This window comes from Neovison vison, chromosome 5, assembly GCF_020171115.1.
Source record: "Neovison vison isolate M4711 chromosome 5, ASM_NN_V1, whole genome shotgun sequence".
Lineage (NCBI taxonomy): Eukaryota > Metazoa > Chordata > Mammalia > Carnivora > Mustelidae > Neogale > Neogale vison.
Genome location: NC_058095.1, coordinates 33065545 through 33085619, shown reverse-complemented (window position 1 = coordinate 33085619; position 20075 = coordinate 33065545). Strand labels below are relative to the sequence as shown.

Genomic DNA, 20075 nt, shown 5'->3' with positions numbered 1-20075 from the left:
TGGAGGTACAGCCAGATGGAACTCTTTTCCTCCTCTGAGAGACTGGGAGTGATTTCTGTGAAGGATGGCTGAATGCAGTCTCACTCTGAAATAGCTTTGACTGCCAAGTGACAGGAGGAGAGAGCCAAATGAAATGGTGGTGGCAGAGAAAGAGGATGGAGGGCTGAGAGCAGCTGGGAAGCAATGTGTCCTCGCTGACTGTTGGATCTTACTCGACTCCTGAATCACTTTCTTCCCCCTTCCCTCCACTTCAGAGGCCTCTAGGCGGTCAGGGCTGCCCTCGCACTCTCGCTAACATACGGATATCTCTATTGCTTGTCTGGTGCCATGAGGACTTCTCATTAGCTGCTAAATGCCAAGGTGGCCTGTTACACCCCAGAGGCTGTTGTGGATATCTCCTTGTGCTGCTGCTCTCAGAACAGGTGAGAGCCTCATGTGCTGGAGAAGGGAGACACAAGGGAGGAAAAGATTTCTCAGCCCCCTGATCCACTGAGTTGACTTTTGTTCTGGCTCCAACTTCCATGAGTTGACTTGGCCTTTTACCAGTTTTCTTTTCTTTTCTTTCTTTCTTTTTTTTTTTTTTTAAAGATTTTATTTATTCATTTGACAGACAGAAATCACAAGTAGGCAGAGGGGCAGGCAGAGAGAGAGGAGGAAGCAGGCTCCCTGCTGAGCAGAGAGCCCAATGTGGGGCTCAGTCCCAGGACCCTGGGATCATGACCTGAGCCGAAGGCAGAGGCTTTAACCCACTGAGCCACCCAGGTGCCCCAAACAAAAACGATCTTGACTTGTCATGCCTCTTGGTAATTAAAAAGACTTGGCCATGAAAGCCCAACTGATTTCAACATAGTGCAGTTATGCTCTCCTGCCTTTTCCATTCTCTTTAGGGGGATTCAGGGTCAGTCATTAGCTCACAAATAGTAAACATTTGAATCACCAAATGCTGAGCACCATGTGATCTTAATAAGGGCCTGGATTTTTTTCCCCCCAAGTGTGATGGAAGCATGTGATGAAGGGTTTTCAGTGACAGTGACTTGACCTACATTTTCAAAAGATCACTCTACTCGTTGATAATGGATTGTGGCTAGGGTGTGTGTGAGGGGTGGCCAGGACTGGAGACAGAAAGGAGCAGAGAGATTCTGGGCGTATTTTGAGGGGGAGATGCCAGGACTTGGCTAATGCATTAGATATGGGGGAATAAAGGGGAATGAAGGAAGACTCTCAGAAGGGTCAAGGGTAGAGATATAATTTGAGAGTCATCAGTATATAGGTGATATTTAAACCCATAGGAATGGATGAGCTCACTGAGGGAGGAACTGTAGATAGGAAATAGAATTCAGGGGAAAAAAAAAAAAACAAAAGCAAAGGAAAAAAGAAAATAGAATGCAGAATTTTGGGATTTTTTTTTCCTGTCCAAATTTAAAGCTTCTCAAGTAATTCCTTATATTATACAGGCTACTAGATGCTAAGAATTAAAAAGCAATTTAAAATGATCTATCTAGTCACCATTCCTACCCATATACTTACTCAAATCCCCCTACACAAACATCTAGCCAAGTAGTGTATCATTAACAGGAAACGTATCATTTCAAATGACCATGATCATTAGAAAGTGGCTTTTCAGGGTGCCTAGGTGGCTCATTTGTTAGGCATCTGCCTTCAGCTCAGGTTGTGATCCCAGCACCCTCGCATGGAGCCCCGTGTTGGGGCTCCCTGCTCAGTGGGAAGTCTGCTTCTTCCTCTTCCTCTCCCCCGTTTATTATATTCCCTGTCTCTCTCTGTGTCAAATAAATTAGTTTTTAAAAAAGTAGCTCCACTTCCTATTAAAATTTTAGGTAAGTATCTATACTTCTAGAAAAGGACAGTGTTGAGGGTGAAGGGGGCAGGGCACTATTCATAATTACACCAAGACAAATGGGACTTATGCTGGGCAAATCTTGTAAGTAAAAACAACAATACTTTAGACTATCTGTCTCCAGAGTCAACTGAGTGACTTTAAAAATGTTTAAAAGGTGGGCACCTGGGTGACTCAGTGGGTTAAAGCCTCTGCCTTCGGCTCAGGTCATGATCCCGGGGTCCTGTGATTGAGCCCCACATCGGGCACTCTGCTTGGCGGGGAGCCTGCTTCCTCCCTCTCTCACTCTCTGCCTGCCTCTCTGCCTACTTTTGATCTCTGTCAAATAAACAAATAAAATCTTTAAAAAAAAAATGTTTAAAAGGTGAGATGCCGTGTCTCAGCAACATTAAAAATTTGGAGTTAAAAGAAACCTCAAGAAAATTACCTGCTCTAATTACCTTAGTTTCAAAGAGGGAATTAAGGGGCATTACATTATTAGACCAAAATCAAGTTAGCATGCGGCAGGGGAAGTCCATCTTACTCAACTTAGACGGGTTTATTGGGATGTAATCCTATGGGAAGTCCCAATAAACCAGTTGTAAGTTGAAAGTACATCTAACATAACCATCCCACCAAATCATAACTCAGCCTAGCCTACCTTAAACGTGCTCTAAACACTTAACGTTAGCCTACACTTGGGCAAAAATCTAACACAAGGCCTATTTTATAATAAAGTGTTGAATATCCCATATACCTTATTGAATACTTCACTCAAAGTGAAGGACAGAATAGATGTGTGGGTACAGAATGGCTGTCAGTGTATCAGTTGTTTAAACTTGTGATCACGTGGCTGACTGGGAGCTATGGCTCATGGCTAGTGCCCGGCATCACGAGAGAATGTCATATAGGCTACCGCTAGCCCAAGAAAAGATTCAAATTCAGAACTTAAGGGCACCTGGGTAGCTCAGTCGTTAAGCTTCTGCCTTCGGCTCAGGTCATGATCCTAGGGTCCTGGGATCGAGCCCCGCACTGGGCTCCCTGCTCAGAGAAAAGCCTGCTTCTTCTCCCTGCTTGTGTTCCCTCTTTCAGTGTGTCTCTGTCAAATAAAATGTTTAAAAAAAAAAAAATTCAGAATCCAAAATTTGATGTGCAGTTTCTACTGAATGTGTATCACTTTCCCACCATTGTAAAGTCAAAAAATCTTTAAGTAGAACCAGTTTAAGTGGGGGACCATCTATAGTAGACATACTTGTATTACATTTCAGTTTAAAAACCCTTTTTACACACGTGTCATGTGACCTGAGATTTAAAAAAAAAGATTTAATTAATTAATTAAAGATTTTATTTATTTATTTGACAGAGATCACAAGCAGGGAGGGGGGGGAAGCAGGCTCCCCGCTGAGCGGAGAGCCCAATGTGGGGCTCGATCCCAGGATCATGACCTGAGCCGAAGGCAGAGGCTTTAACCCACTGAGCCATCCAGGCACCTGCCCTAAAGATTTTGTTTATTTACTTGACAGACAGAGATCACAAGTAGGCAGAGATGCAGGCAGATAGAGAGGGGGAAGCAGGCCCCCTGCCGAGCAGAAAGCCCGTTGTGGGGCTTGATCCCAGAACCCTGGGATCATGACCTGAGCCTAAGGCAGAGGCTTTAACCCACTGAGCCACCCAGGGGCCCCATCATTTTTTTTTTTTTTAAGATTTTATTTATTTGAGAGAGAGAGAGAGTTGGGGGGAGGGTGCGGAGAGCACAGCATAAGAGTGACAGGGAGAAGCAGGTTCCCTGCCAAGCAAGGAGCTCGATGTGGGACTTGATCCCAGGACCCTGGGATCATGATCTGAGCTGAAGGCAGACACTTAACGACTGAGCCCCCCAGGCACCCCCTACATTATCATCACTTGGTAGTGGGGTGCACTAAGGTTAAGAGATGTGACTTCCCCAAGATCACTAACCATTACAATGTAGAGCGGGAACTTGAACCCATGTCTTCTCTTTTCTCTTGCCAATTTCCCTGTTCTTCCTATTGCTCCATGCTAATCTGGTGACTGTTTATACTAAAGGTTTTAGGTCCAAGTTAATTTTTCTCCTGGAATTTTAACTCCCCAGCCTCCTGTTTCCTGGTGTGTAAAAAGCAGTCATTACTTTCTTGATTAAAGGAAATACAAATATGAAATCATTTTCCAAGTTGTAAGCCACTGGGCAAATTTATATTTCAAGGCTAGTTCAGCTTTTTCTCCCCCTCCAGCTAGGGGAGCTACATTAAATGGTAAGTGAATGGGTGAGAGGATTACCTTTCTAGCATTTACAGTAACTCTAATAAATTGTTGGCTAAATGAAGGGGTTCTCTAAAAAGAAAAGAGTGACTGACTGGAAGAAATCCATGGGACTAAGACTTAGAATTTGGGAATGTTGATGGATTCACAGCCTAATGGTGAAAACTATCTGAACCAGCTCAGAGGTATAAAGGAGCTCTCCATTGTGTGGAAGATCAGGAAGGATTCACTAACCCCTGTAGCTGTTTACATTGATTGAAGACCCAACCAGGATTTCCTTGATTTTGTTTGGAGCCCCACCATTCATTCTCTGGGATACAGAGCATTGGGAACAGAGCTTTCTGTCCCTCCTAAAAACCCAGTGCTGCTTATACGTATAGTAACATATCTGGCATTCCTTAAACTCTTTGTATTACAATTAAGGACCCAACAAGCTCAAGGGTACTCAATTGTTAAAAGTTCCAACTCCTCAGAGCATGGCGTTCAAGACCTTCTACAACAGTTCATAATCTATCTTTCTAATCATAACTTCCACTCTTGTCAGGAATAAACCTTCTGCTCTAAACTGGTCTTCCCACTACCTCCTGTATTTTTTATTTTTCCTCCTGCACAACTTTCTCTTTAAGTCTGCACTGTCCTTTATTGTAAGCCACATACGGCTAGTAATTGAACTGCAGCCAGTCCAAATTGAGATGTGCTATGTGCTATGTCAGATAAACCTAGATTTCAGAAATCTAGAACACCCAATATAAAATGTTTCATTAATGATATTTAAATATTGATTATATATTAAAAAGTGAATATTTTTGATATATTGGATAAAATAAATTACATGAAAATGAATTTCATATTTTTTTACTTTTTCATGTGGCTTCTAGGAAAAGGAAATATACACGTGGCTTGCACTGTATTTTTAAATGGACAGTTCTCTGCTAGGTCATTGGCCTAGCCTCTTAAGCCAATGTAAAACAAGGCCTACTACTCAAGCCCACCTTTGTATTTTCTCATTCTAAAATAAAGGAATGGATGATAGAAAAATGTGAGTACATGTGGGTTTATACATTTAAGGTAGGCTATTTAAGGTAGGTAAATCTGCTACCATATTGAAACTTCTATTACCAGTCAGCTGACAGCTCAAGAAAAGACTTTCTGCCAAAGACCACAAGATAGTCAATATGCTCAATACGTGTTAGATAACTTCTCTAGAGACCCACACTAAAAACCCCCAAGCCCCTGAATTTCATCTTTATCCCTCCTGTTTTTCTTCTATGTCTAGTCACTAAAATATTGGCCCTTTCTGTGAAAATTTTTCAACTTCATTCCTTTACTCTCAGTCTATAACTAATCAAAGTCTTGCTCACCTTGCTTTTAAAATCAGTTTCCAAGTAGTCTCCCAGCTTATTTCTCCCCATCCACATTCATTTTATAAACTGCAACTAAAATCATCTTCCATAATCTTTTTTGCAAATACAATTTTTTGCTCTAAAACTTTCACTTTTCCTACACTGCCGACAAAGAATTCCTTCATTTAGCATCCAAGCGAGGCTTTTTCATACCTTGTATCTTGATATTATTCTCCATAAAACCTGGACTTTAGAACAACTAGACTTGGTTTATGTAAAACACTTAGAACCACACCTGTCATGTACTGTAAAAGCTGTATGTTTTAGCTATTATTATTGCTACTGACTTTCATTTGAGTATGCTGTATGCATTTCTACTGCTGGAACATTGTTAATTCCATTTTCATTTGAATACCTCTATCAATAAAGGGAAAAGGAGTGATTTAAACAATCAGTTATAGGAATAAGCTAATTGTTTGTTATTCCTTGAGAAAACAACTTATCCTCCCAACAATGGACAGAAACTCTGAACCCTAACTTACTATAAAATGTAATAAAATTTAACACTGGATGAAATCTAAATAAAAGGTAGTATTTCTTTCATACAATAGATGGCAAATTATGGCATATGGTATTTCAAAAAAACAAAGCCTGAAAAAATATAAATGGGTTCTGGATTTAGGGCCACATTGCTCTCCAACTTTGGTGTATATTAGAATAACCTGGGAAGATTTCAAACTAAACAGATGCCTGGGCCCCACTCCAGATTTATTGAAATCTTTAACCTTAGGCCTTGGGCACACAGTTTTTTAAAAGCTCCAAGGTGATTCATATGCACGTTTTCAAAAGCTTGGTGGGTGATCTCCATGTGCACCTCATCCGAGAATCATTGGTTTAATCAAGAGAAACATTTGGGAGATCGATCGATCTATCTATCCACTCTCCTAGTGCATGTTTTTGAAAGAGAGCAGACTACTCAGAGAACTGATTTACCCTGAATGACTTACATGTTTGCGAATAGTATTCATAAAAACAAAACAACCTCCCCTCCCCCACCTTCCTGAAAAACACTCTGGAGTTCATTTAGGGGATTAGAAAAGGGAAAGCCACATGTGTCCCAAATACCACACTTGGTATTCATCCAAAAGCTTGCCTGTTGGCTTGGCTTCTCCTTTTTCATAAATTTCAAAACAGAATTACTTAAGCAAATATATATTTAACTATGTATAATACTTACAGCTTACAGATTTGACAATTCAAAATTATACACTTAAGTAAATGTGTGAAAAAGTTGACATTTTAGTATATAGACCAAAAATTTCAAAAACAACTTTACCTCAAAAATATTTTACACCAATTTTCAAAAGTGCTATCTTCACAGGTTCATTGTCTCTCAACAACCCAGTTAGGTTATCAAATCTCGAGGCATGAAGTAACCAGTACCCTATCCAGAGACAGCACTTTTGGTACTGTTGCTGAGGGTATGAAAATCCTGGGTCTTTGAAACCCTATAACAAAGCCCCCTTTACCCTCCAATCCTGAGACAACAAATCTTGTAGTTCTCCCTCATCATCGCTGTCAACATTCTCCTCTTCCTTTTTCTGCAGTTCTTTTATAGTCAGAACCTCTTTAAGCTTATTTTTTATTTCATCCTGGCGATTCCGAAGCTTTTCCACCCGACGGTAACATTCTATCTGCTCATCGATTTCCCCAATTTGCCGGTCCAACCGTCCCTCCTCATCCTCTTCAGCAACTATAGCTTCGGAAATAGTATTGACCTGTCTCATGGCCTTTTGAAATTCGTCCCACTCTTTGTCCATCTGATCCTTTGGGGCATCAACCTTTCGTACCCTAGCATCTATCTCAGGGTCGTCAAAAAAGCCTTCCGGTAATGCTTCCGCTGTGTTTTCTCGCCTTTCCACGACTTTTTCATGTATTTCTGCCTTCTCAATTGACCCCGAATGAGGAATTAAAGGGGCCTTGGGAGGATTTGTATCCGAGAAACCGCTTGGCAGCATACTTGTTGCCTCTCTCGAGGAGGAAAGCGAGGGTTCCTTGCCCTGGGAGTCGGGCGGCTGCTTGCTGGTGTCCCCTCTTTTCCCTTCTCCTCCCCCTTCCTCCTCCTCCTCTTCCTCATCTTCATAATCAGGGAGTAAACCGAGTCCCGAGGCCTTACTGAGGGTCGCTCTGGCCGAGTCCTTCCCTGCTCTGTCAGAGTTGGTGGGCAAAGCGGATGTGGAGGGCTGTACCTGAGGCAGCGGGGAGGCCTTGGGTCTTTTGGCATCTTGGCCATCCGCATCCGGCGCCTTCCTCTTGGCTGACGGGGGCACGGCGCTGGTGGACGGACCCTGGGTGGCTTCCTTCGCGCCTTTGAGCTCGGCTACTTTCTCACGGTGCTGCTTTCCCAGGACGTGGGTCTGCCACAGGAGCTCGCTCTTCACCGGGGTGTTACACAGGGCACAGCTCAGCTGCCCCAAACGGTTGTACTTCGCAAATGGAGATTCTATGCGTTTCCGATTGGTGCTCAGACGCTGCTTTTCCTTCATCAAGCGCCGCAGTTCGTCCTGATTCACCACTCGCTTCCCCGCCGGAGTGCGAGCGGAGGCGGAGGACGCCATCTCGGCGTCTGGACCCAAGGCGACTCTGCCTTCCGTGCGGGCGAGGTCTGGTAACGTCATTTCCTGTCTCGGCGAGGATTGGCTGAGGCTCCGGAAGGCGGGCTGCAGCGCCGGGATTTCTCTCGAGATCCGGGCTGAGGCTGTTTTCAGTTGCCGGGCCGCACGCTTGACGCTGCTATGGCTGCGATAAAGGCGGTAAACTGCAAGGCCGAGGTGGCGCGGGCCCAGGCGGCCTTGGCTGTCAATATATGTGCCGCCCGAGGGCTGCAGGATGTGCTGCGTACCAACTTGGGGCCTAAAGGCACCATGAAAATGTGAGATGGCACGGCGGTTGGAACGGCGGTTAGGGCCGGGGGTTTGTTGGGTGTCGCGGCGCGCTCTGAGGCAGACGTTCCGCGAAGAACTTGGAGCGACGGGATACCTACGTTCTCATTCCTGTACGGAGGTCACCCCTAGCCCGGGGCGGGAGGACAGCCTCTCGAGGAAAGGGCCCCGAGTGAAGCTTGTGCACCCCCACTCCTTCACTTGTGTTAAAGTTCATGTGCAGTTGCGAGTCAGTTCATCTCGTGTGTCTTGAGAAGCATGAGCCATTTAACTCCCCTGCGCTTTGGGACTACATGCCCTTAGTTTGGGTTTTTTTCCGGCCCCGTGTTGTAGTGGTAAGGGCACCCAGGTCTTGGAGCCCAGCAGGCGTGGGTTCAAATCCAAGTTCCCTTCTAGCTGTGCATTGTTAGGCAAGTTACTTGCACACTCTGTGCCTACGCTTCTTCCTTTTTATTCACCCCTTCGGCGTATATTTACTTAGCATCACTATTTTTTTTAGAAGAGTGAGGAAAAGAACGCTAAAATGTCTCAGAGGAGGAGTACATTCTAAGAGGAATGAGCAGAATTAACGGTGGAAGAGGGCGCTTGTATGCTATTTGGATGCTGGGAAAATAGAGATGGTGAAGATGATTATATTGAGGAAAGGGACTAATTACTGATGGGAGTAGGGAGAGGGAGAAGCCTCTCAGATAACGGGTTTTTGATTAGAGTCTTGAAAGGTAAGTTAGAGTTCAGTTGGAGAAGGGAGTAAAAAGGCCTTCTATAGTAACTTCAGGAACAAGAAAGCCCATTCGTGTAAATACAACACAAATAAAAACAAGCATGCTGTATTAAGGGAACTACAAGATTTTCCCACAAGATCTCATTTGGTAGATGCAGCAGGAAAAGTAGACATAAGCCAGGCTGGGAAAGGTGAACAACGTCATCATTGCTAAATAATCCAGATTTTACTTTGAAGGTGATGGAGAAGATAAAAACTCATGGAAAGATTTTTGATCAGGTAGTTAAATGAGTCACACTACTTTTTGGAAATAAATATAGTGTGTGGGTTAGATTCAAATTCAGAGATACCAGGATGCTGACTAAGTAGTCCAGGCTAGAGATGTTGATGACAGTGGACACGGAGAGGAGGGATTAGATGGAAGAAATACTTAGGTTGTGGAATTATCAGAACTTGATGATCTAATAAATGCGAGGGGTGAGGGAAGAAACTAGGCTGAGGGAATGAATGGTACATTGTACCAAAGTAAAAAACCTGCAGGAAATTTATACTTTAGTGGTTTATAGGCTTCCAAGTATTCTTTGACTAAACTTCTGTTCATAACTCATCAGTTCCTCTTAAACTTGTAAATGCTCCATTTGGAATGAAATCATCATAGTGGTCCATATGGGAAGTGATTCTGTAGGCTGCACATGGTGGTGATTACCATGGTGTTGCCCCATGGCACTTGGAAGTTTTGAAGCTCAGTTCCTTATACTAAGGACGGTGAGTGGCAAGAACTGAGAATGTCTTGCTTAACCTTTGCCATATGAGGTGAATAATATCACTCTTTTCTGAACAGGCTTGTTTCTGGTGCAGGTGACATCAAACTCACCAAAGATGGCAATGTGCTGCTCCATGAGATGGTGAGCTGATACTGCTGACTTCAATAAATCTTAACAAGCCTAGAACATAGTACAGATTGCATATATATATATGACAGAGAGAGATATAGCGAGAGAGGGAACACAAACTGGGTGAGTGGGAGAGGGAAGAAGCAGGCTTCCTGCTGAGCAGGGAGCCTGATGTGGGGCTTGATCCCAGGACTCTGGGATCATTACCTGAGCCAAAGGCAGAAGCTTAAAAACCGAGCCACCCAGGTACCCCTTTATTTATCTATTTTTTAAAGATTTTATCCACTTTTTTTTTTTTTAAAGATTTTATCCACTTATTTGAGAGAGAGAGAGTGAGAGCACCTAACCTGAGGGAGGGGCAGAGAGAGAGCAGGCTCCCCTCTGAGCAAGGAATCCCATGTGTGACTTGATGTGTGATAGGATCCTGGGATCATGACCTTGAGCCTAAAGCAGGTGCTCAATTGACTGAGTTACCCAGGCAGCCCCAAACTGTGATGTTTAAACCAAAGTTGTCAGTTAAATACTGCAGTTAGTAATACTTGTTGGATTAGACCTTAATAAAAGATGGTTTTGATTGTTTTGAAATCTTTATACAGTCCAAGTAATAGCTTAGAGATACTTCCAAATTAGTTACATCTTTTAAAGGCACTGAATTGTGTTCTTTGTAATATGAAAATATTAAAAAAAAATCCTTTGCTATTTTAGTAAATATATTCATCTTAGAGATTGAAGAATTTGATCTTCTTTTGGAAACGTCATTGCATTCCAAAGCAAAGACTTTTACAAAATGTTCAAACCTCATTAGTTCTCAATTTAAAAAACTTGGTAATGACATTTATTAAGTATTGGTAATAAGAATTTGCGAACTTGTAGAATAAAGTTTATTTCTTAATTTTATTATTGGCCTTTAGGTTATCTTGTTTTCATTGGACTATTTTTTTTAAAATCTCATTCTCTCTTTTAATCTGTTGCTTACTTTTTCCAGCAAATTCAACACCCAACAGCTTCCCTGATAGCAAAAGTAGCAACAGCCCAGGATGACATTACAGGAGATGGTACTACTTCCAATGTTCTAATTATTGGAGAGTTACTAAAACAAGCTGATCTTTACATTTCTGAGGTATTGGCATTTTACAGAATTCACATTCATGTGATATTTTATTTTGAATGAGGAATTGTTTTCACTAGTAAAATGTTTTAATTTTAGAGGGCAAAAGTAATTTTAATCAAGATACTTTTGGACAATTATAAATGGAAATAATCATGAACTTTTTTTTTTTTTTTACAAAATAATGCCTTTCATTGGAATTATATCCCACTTTTTAAAATGAAGTATTTAAAAGATAGATAAGAAGGTAAAAAATTAGCCATTTACCCATGAATAACGGCCTAAAAAAGAAAACATCACTGATAAAGTTGAAACCAAATTATGCACCTTTAAAAAAAATAACTGGAGAAAAATAATTTCACATTGTGAATTTACCTATCTTTCTAGGTTTTTTTTCCTTATAAACCGTCTACTCTAGCTATACTCCTCCATGCTACTCCTTAGCCTTTAAAATCACTACAGCACATTTCTACCTCAGAGCTTCTGTTCAATCTGTATTCTTTTCTTGGTATTACTTATCTGTCTTCTCTGTATTTAAAAGTTTCCATTCTTTCAAGGTCCATTTCAACAAAGCATTACTTGGTCAAAGTGCTAGAATTATTACTTCTTTGCATTTATTTAGAATTGGGAATTGTATAATAATTCAGTACCTGCAACGTACCTCTTTTAGGATTCTTTTGGCTTTAAGCAGTAGAAATTTGACTAAAAATGATTTAAACAATAAATTATCTCTCATGACAGAACATCCAAGGTAGTTGATTAAAAAATTCTATTAGTCATCAAGTACTCTGGTTCTTTCTGTCTCTTAGCACCTCCATTTACAGTGCTGTTTCATGATAAAGCTTATTTCCATCCTGATTATAAGACTGTCAGAGGAAATTAGGAATACCTGCTTCCTTTAGTAACACTTAGCAGGAGAGCACAAGAAAGAACCATTTGCCCAATTATGGAATCTAAGTCCTTTTTTTTTAAAAAAAAATTTATTTATTTGACAGACAGGCAAGTAGGCAGAGAGGCAGGCAGAGAGAGAGAGGAGGAAGCAGGCTCCCAGCGGAGCAGAGAGCCCGATGTGGAGCTCGATCCCAGGACCCCGAGATCATGACCCGAGCCAAAGACACAAGTCCAACCCACTGAGCCACCCAGGTGCCCCTATAAGTCCTTTTTTTTAAAAAAAAAAATTTTTTTTATTCATTTGACAGAGAGAGAGAGAGAGAGAGAGATCACAAGTAGGCAGAGCAGCAGGCAGAGAGAGAGAGAGAGAGAGGAGGAAGCAGGCTCCTGCTGAGCAGAGAGCCCAATGCGGGGCTCAATCCCAGGACCCTGGGACCATGACCCGAGCCGAAGGCAGAGGCTTAACTTACTGAGCCACCCAGGTGCCCGATTGGGTCAACTTTGATCTGTGTCCATCCTGTTGGAATTGACTTAATCTAATCAGGATCTACCCCTTGAGCTATCTAGAGAGGGTAGCTTCCTCTGAAGACTGGAGGAAGGGCTAACCTAAACAAAATTAGGGTTTTGTTAAGGAGGAAGAAGTTTAAGAAAGGGGGGATGCTGACAGACATTGATGTAATTATAAATCTGTGGCAGTATAGTGATAGAGCTAGGCACAAAATATGATAGAAACACTGAGGAGGGAGGGATATCCTAAACTAGCATGAATTAGGAAGCACTTCCTGGAGGAAGTAATAAGACGTGGGTTAAATCTTCAGGATGAGAGGGAGTGAGCCAGAGGAAAGACTGAGGGGTAAGGAGAATGACATTGCAGGCAGAAGGAACAACACAGCAGAGGCACAGAGAGGAGAAGCAATGTGGTATGTGTGTAAAGCCACAAACACTATGGTATTGGCAAAGTTTAAAGTGATAAGGGTAGGGGCTCCTGGGTGGCTCAGTTGGTCATCTAGCTCCCTGCTCAGCGGGGAGCCTGCTTCTCCCTCTCTCTCTGCTCCTGTCATGTATGTTCTCTTTCAAATATACAGTTAAAAAAACAAAGTGATACGGACAGTAATGAAAGCCTGGAGAAGTAGGTGGGAGCCAGATCACAGAGAGCACGTAGTATGCTAACCAAGAAGAATGTTCATGTTTATGTGTTAATGACTGATGCAGTCAGATTGGCATTTTAAAAATTTGGGTGACAGTTTTAGGGGAGTCAATACTGGAAGATCATAGTAGTCTAGGCGAGAAGGTGTGAGATCCTAGACTGAGGTAATGTTTTGAAAATGGTTCATAATCATGCTCTAGAGTCAGGCTCTGCAAGTTTAAAAGATTTTATTTATTTATTTGACAGACCGAGATCACAAGTAGGCAGACAGGCAGGCAGAGAAAGAGAGAGGAGGAAGCAGGCTCCCGCTGAGCAGAGAGCCCAATGCGGGGCTCAGTCCCAGGACCCTGGGACCATGACCTGAGCTGAAGGCAGAGGCTTTAACCCACTGCGCCACCCAGGTGCCCCAAGTCTGCAAGTTTAAATCCTGGTTCCATCTCTTACTGTCCTGGTGATCTAAGACAAATTACATTATCCCTATAAACCTCCATTTCCTCATCTGTGAAACAGAAATAGTAGTACCCACTTCATAGTGTTGAGAGGATTGAATTAAACAATACATGTAAAGCCCTTTATTTTTTAAAATTTTTAAAAAATATTTTATTCAAGACAGAGAGAGAGCACAAGAGGAGAGAGGTCAGCGGGAGAAGCAGACTCCCCACCAAGTAGAAAGCCTGATTGGGAATTCGATCCCAGAACTCCAGGATCATGACCCGAACCAAAGGCAGTCACTCAACAACTGAGCCACTCAGGTGCCCATGTAAAGCCCTTTAGATTAGTACCTGGTACAAATGCTCAATAAATGTTAACTTTAAAAAAATTATTGTAGGACTGATGTCAAAGAATGGAAGAGGGGAATGAGTTTATGTATTTTTTCCAGAATAAACAATATTTTAAAAAAATTATTTTGTTATAATGTCAGACCTAGAGAAAAGTTTCAGGGCTATTCCAAAGAATAACATTTCTCTCTCAGATATATCCATATATATAGTATATGTATATATATACCTTTTCCCAAATGGTGTAAGTTGCAGACATGATTGTCTAAATATTTTAGTGTATATTTCTTTTTTTATTAAAATATTTATTTATTTGACAGAGAGATCACAAGTAGGCAGAGCAGCAGGCGGTAGGGGGGGGAAGCAGGCTCCCTGCTGAGCAGAGAGCCCGATGTGGGGCTCGATCCCAGGACCCTGAGATCATGACCTGAGCTGAAGGCAGAGGCTTAACCCACCGAGCCACCCAGGTGCCCCTTTAGTGTATATTTCTTAAAACCAGGATATTCTCCTATGTAATCACAGAATAGTGATCAAAAACAGGAAATTAATATTAACATTGACACACTGATACAGTAGTATAACCTACAGATTTTATTCCAGTTTTATCATCTGTCCCAACAGTGTCCTTTATAGCAGAAAAATATCTGGGCTCATCCATTGCATTCAGTTGTCACATCCCTTTGGTTTCCTTTAAATTGGAATAATCCTGAGCTGTGTTTTGTGTTTTACATTGCTACTTTTAGAATATAGGCCAGTTATTTTGCAGAAAGTCCTCAATTTGGATTTGACTATTTTATTGTAATTAGACTCTGGTTACAAACTTTTGGCATGAATACCATGAACATGCTTTAGTATTCTTTTTTTTTTTTAAGGATTTTATTTATTTATTTGACAGACAGAGATCACAAGTGGGCAGAGAGGCAGGCAGAGAGAGAGGAGGAAGCAGGCTCCCCGCTGAACAGAGAGCCCGATGCGGGGCTCAATCCCAGGACTCCGGGATCATGACCCGAGCTGAAGGCAGTGGCTTTAACCCACTGAGCCACCCAGGCTCCCCGTGCTTTAGTATTCTTAATGCATCATTTCAGGAGGCACATGATGCCTATTTGTCCCATTACTGTGATGTTAAGATTTGGTGAAGGTGATGTCTGTCTGTACATTTCTCCAAATCAGTACTGGTTCTTTTCCTCCACATTAAAAGGAGCCTCTCTTTTCTTTTGTGCCCATACAGAAAAGTACCACATGGCAATGTTACAATATTTGGAAATAAAGAGGACTTTGTAGTTTTTTGTACTGGACTTACAATTTTTCTGTAAGTCTGAGATTATTTTCAATATGAAGCACTGGAAATTACTTTTATAAATTATATACATATCCATATTAATGGCATTGATGTGGTAATATTACTTTTTCTGGATATACCTGTTAAGGGAAGATGGTTACTTTTACTTTACTTTGATTTTATAATTTTTAGTTTTACATTGATGTAATAGGGCCTGCACCCTAGAATAATAGCTGAAGGATTTGAAGCTGCTAAGATAAAAGCACTTGACGTTTTGGAAGAAATTAAAATTAACAAAGAGATGAAAAGAGAAATCCTCTTAGATGTGGCTAGAACATCTCTGCAAACTAAAGTTCATGTTGAATTGGCTGATGTGTTAATAGAGGTATGTGACTAAACTTGCTTTCACAATGAGTATAGACTAATGCATGATGGTATTTTATTCTATAAGATAATCAACCACTACATATGATTCTTTTTTTTTAAAGATTTTTATTTATTTATTTGACAGAGAGAGATCACAAGTAGGCAGAGAGGTAGGCAGAGAGAGAGGAAGGGAAGCAGGCTCCCTGCTGAGCAGAGAGGCCAATGTGGGACTCGATCCCAGGACCCTGAGATCATGACCTGAGCCGAAGGCAGCGGCTTAACCCACTGAGCCACCCAGGCGCCCTACATATGATTCTTTTGTACGTGAAATGAAATATGGAAGACAAACACTTATAGACCTACCTAGAGACTAGACTTGATTGGTCAGAACAGTATGTGAAATTTTTCAAAAGTGTCATAATAAACCTTTAAATTACCATGAACGTTACTGCCTGTGGATTACCACAGTGGCTGCCTGCGGATCGTCCCTTGTGGGTGTCATTCGGGTGACATACTGGTCTCTTAAATCTAGAGGTCCATATTTATTATGTGAGGAGACACAAAGGGAATTGGTTAAGCTTACCACTTTAATGAACCATGATTAATAGATAGATAATATAGATAGATAAATATAATTCTATAGATAGATAGGTAATAGATAATATTCACATCTGGGAAATGCATATTTGTTTTGTTTACTTCAAGAGGTAAAATATATGTAATACAAAGACAAGACTGGGTATTTTGGGAAGACCTATCAGGTGGCTATAGTTTGATATCATCATTGTTCCTCAGCTTCGTATTTTTTGAAACTTGAATATATTGCTTCATCAGGAATGATGAATTCATAACCCAGATAAATCAGAATGCTTTCTTGCTAATTTACTTTGAGAGATATAAATGACAAATAGACTGGAACCAATAGGAAAACCTACTTGGCAAATGAGATTAAGATCAGACAATTGCTCAATAGAGTTCAAATAAAGACTGCAGTTGGAGTCTTGTTGGAGTACAAATGTCAAGTGACCCAGAATCTTCATTTTTTTTTTAAAGATTTTATTTATTTATTTGACAGACAGAGATCGCAAGTAGGCAGAGAGGCAGGCAGAGAGAGAGGAGGAAGCAGGCTCCCTGCTGAGCAGAGAGCCCGATGCAGGGCTCCATCCCAGGACCCTGGGATCATGACCTGAACTGAAGGCACAGGCTTTAACCCACTGAGCCACCCAGGCGCCCCTTCCAATTACTTTCTGAGCTAAAGAGTAGGATGTATTGTACCATGCTTTTCAAGTTATATATCCCTGGGCATATGTGGCAGAATAAGTGAGATAGGTCTTTCTAGAGTCTCAATTTTACTTTGCAGTTTTGGGGAAAAGCATTACTTTCACATTAAAAAAGCATGTGTATTATAGCATGATGCGGAAACTTTTCATGATAAAACACAAAACCTTAGACATTTCCGGCTTGTATAGCCAGCAAATTTTAGCTCTTACATTTCCTTCTTTTCTATTAATATGTTCTTTGGTGGAAAATTTTGAGTAGTGTTGGTAGTAGAAAGAGTAGTAGCTTGGCAGTTGAAAAGAATTGAATTCTAGGGACACCTGGGTGACTCAGTGGGGTAAGCCTCTGCCTTCGGCTCAGGTCATGATATCAGGGTCTTGGAATTGGGCCCTGCATCAGGCTGTCTGCTCAGTGGGGAGCCTACTTCTCCCTCTCTCTGCCTGCCTCTCTGCCTCCTTGTGATCTCTGTCTCTGTGTCAAATAAATAAATAAAATCTTAAAAAAAAAAAAAAGAATTAAATTCCAGTACTGGTTCAGCTATTGCCTTTTATTTATTTATTTATTTGAGAGAGAGAGACAGTGAGAGAGAGCATGAGCGAGGAGAAGGTCAGAGAGCGAAGCAGACTCCCCATGGAGCTGGGAGCCTGATGTGGGACTCGATCCCGGGACTCCAGGATCACGCCCTGAGCCGAAGGCAGTCGTCCAACCAACTGAGCCACCCAGGCGTCCCTTATTTTTTATTTTTAAAAAAGATTTTATTTAAGTTATTCTTTTTTTTTTTTTTTTTTTTGGAGAAAGAGTGTGAGCTGATGGGGGTGGGGGGTGGGGGAGGGGAAGAAGGAGAGGAAGAGAAAATTCCAGGCAGGCTTCACCTCCAGTGCAGAGCCCAATGTGGGACTCAATCCCATGACCCTGAGATCATGATCTGAACTAAAATCAAGGGTTGGATGTTTTACCAACTGAACCACTCAGGTACCCCTAAGACTGTAACTTAAAGTTTTATCAGAGTTTACTTATCCGCAAAATGAAGGATTTGGGCCTGATGATCTCTGAAGTTCCTTTGGGTTCTAAGGTATCCATTGCATTGATTATTACTGGTGTCCATGACAAAGTGGCCCTTTTTGGCCTTGCTCTGTATTTTCATGTCTGAAGCCCTTTGTCTGCTTAGTCTGGTGATTACTTAGGCCAGTGACTTCTTTTAATAGAATAGGAATTACTGTTCTCATTTGCTTCTCTTTCAGGCTGTGGTGGATTCTGTTTTGGCTGTTAGAAGACCGGGTTATCCTATTGATCTCTTCATGGTAGAAATCATGGAGATGAAGCATCAATCAGAAACAGATACAAAGTAAGTTACATAAACTTTGACAATACATAGATTCTAGAATATTTGGTTTAGTTCAGATGTTTTTTCATTAATTTCCTTACTTTTATTCAACATCAGTCTATTAATTCAGCATATATTAATTGATTACTTACCCCAAGCTAGTCATTATTTTGAGTGCTAGGGATAAAGAGTAAACAAAACAGAATTTCTTTCTACAAGAAGATTTTGTTTCTAGTTGAGGGAGGTAATAAATACCTAAGTGATAATAAAAGCTTGAAGAAGATAGAGTGACTATGTGAGAGCGTGTGTGTGATTTCAGAATATTTAGGGAAGGTCCTCATAGTAGGAAGACAGAGAGCTAAGAAGCTGTCGAAGAAGTAAGGAATAGCCATGTGCACATCTGGGGGAAGAGTGTTCTGAGTCAAGGGAGTGACGGTTGAAAAGGCCCTGAGGCACACAAGGGTGCTGGGGTGTTTGTGTGCCTGGAGCACAGGAAGAGGAACAAGGAGGAGGAGAAGAAGTCGGAGAGGAAAGAAAGCCAGACAATTGCTTGAATATGTAGGACCTCAGAGTATGTGGCGTCTTGTTGATTTTGGACTTAATGAATTGTAAATGTCTTATTATGGAAAATTCTAAACATATATGAAAGTAGAGAGAAAAGAATAGTGGACTCCTATACACCTGTCACTCATCTTTCAATTTTCAACATATCGTATTTTTCCTTTTATTTCCCTTATATGCCCTTTTTCCCTCCCTCCCTCCTTGTCCCAAACCTGGATTATTTTGAAGCCAATCCAGATAATCGTTATTTAATTTTAAAATACTTACTTATTTTAATATATATGTATGTGTGGGCATCTTTATTTACCTGTTTCTTGACGTTTTATTTGGTTTTTCTTAAATCTGCCATGGTACTTTTTATGGTGTCTTATTCCTTGCAGATCTTTATAAGACTGCCTTATATGTTTTTAAACATATAGTTCATATCTGATAATTACAACATTTGAAGTTTTGACTTGTCTGTTTCTGGTGTTTATTATATTTTGCTGGTTCTCCCTAACTGTGTTTTGTTTCTGTTTGTGCCATTCATTGTGTTTGAAAAAAGTATTTGTAGAAATAATTTGAGACCTGGGATGAAGGTCCATTTTTGTACAGAGAATTTGAATTTGTTGCTGCAAGGCACCCAGGGAACACTTTATTTTTTATTTTTATTTTTTTTAAGTAATTTTCATGTCCCGCATGGAGCCTATTGTGGGGCTTGAACTCATGATGCTGAGATCAGGATCTGAGCTGAGATCAAGAGTCCAGGTACTTAGCCAACTGAGCCACCCAGGCAGCTCAGGGAATACTTTAAATTAAATCTGCGGCTTGAGGGCTTTTTGTTCGTTTGTTTGTTTGTTTTTAATATCCAGCTAATTCTTTTTTTCTAAAAATTTATTTATTTTAGAGAGAGAGTGAGTGAGTGCACACATGTGAGTAGGGGAAGGGGAAAGGGAGAGGGAGAGGCAGAATCCTTAGGCAGACTCCCTGCTGAGTGTGGAGCCTGATGCAAGCCTCCATCCCAGGACCCTGAGATCATGACCTGAGCCAAAACCAAGACTTGGCTGCTTAACCGACTGAGCAACCCAGGTGCTCCTATCTAGTTAGTTCTAACTGCTGATTGGTATAAGGGCTGCTTGCTTATAGTTCATCCTTCTGATTTATACCCTGAGTATGAACCCCTTTGGGGTTCCTACTTAATGGAAAAAGTGTCTCCTCTTAGTCTGTCTACCTCGGATGGCCCCTGAGCTTTTAATTCTATCCCCTTCTCAATGTGAGGTTATTGAAAACAAAGTTCAAATTTTCCTGAATTGTCTAATGACTTTAGGATAAGAGTGCCTGCAGTTCTTTTCT

At 41.2% G+C, this 20075-nt stretch overlaps 2 protein-coding genes across 3 annotated transcripts in view; one reads left to right on the top strand and one right to left on the bottom strand.

Annotated features, from left to right (window-relative positions):
- Positions 1-6650: 6650 nt before the first annotated feature.
- ZNF830 (zinc finger protein 830) lies at positions 6651-8096 on the bottom strand. The gene has a single exon (XM_044248402.1). It carries the CDS (start codon positions 8070-8072, stop codon positions 6963-6965), a length of 1110 nt encoding a protein of 369 aa, XP_044104337.1. The 5' UTR covers positions 8073-8096; the 3' UTR covers positions 6651-6962.
- An 86-nt stretch (positions 8097-8182) lies between these two features.
- CCT6B (chaperonin containing TCP1 subunit 6B) overlaps positions 8183-20075 on the top strand; it is a 28752-nt gene continuing 16859 nt past the window's right edge. For both annotated transcript variants that reach the window (XM_044248401.1, XM_044248400.1), the window contains exons 1-5: positions 8183-8386; positions 9959-10022; positions 10996-11130; positions 15426-15599; positions 18100-18203. In XM_044248401.1, coding sequence (XP_044104336.1) covers positions 8250-8386; positions 9959-10022; positions 10996-11130; positions 15426-15599; positions 18100-18203 — 614 coding nt within the window. In that variant the 5' untranslated portion in view covers positions 8183-8249. The remainder of the gene's footprint in view (positions 8387-9958; positions 10023-10995; positions 11131-15425; positions 15600-18099; positions 18204-20075) is intronic.

Bases quoted from the DNA above. Each gene is read 5' to 3' on its own strand.
- ZNF830 (XM_044248402.1), bottom strand. From the start codon at position 8,072: ATGGCGTCCTCCGCCTCCGCTCGCACTCCGGCGGGGAAGCGAGTGGTG.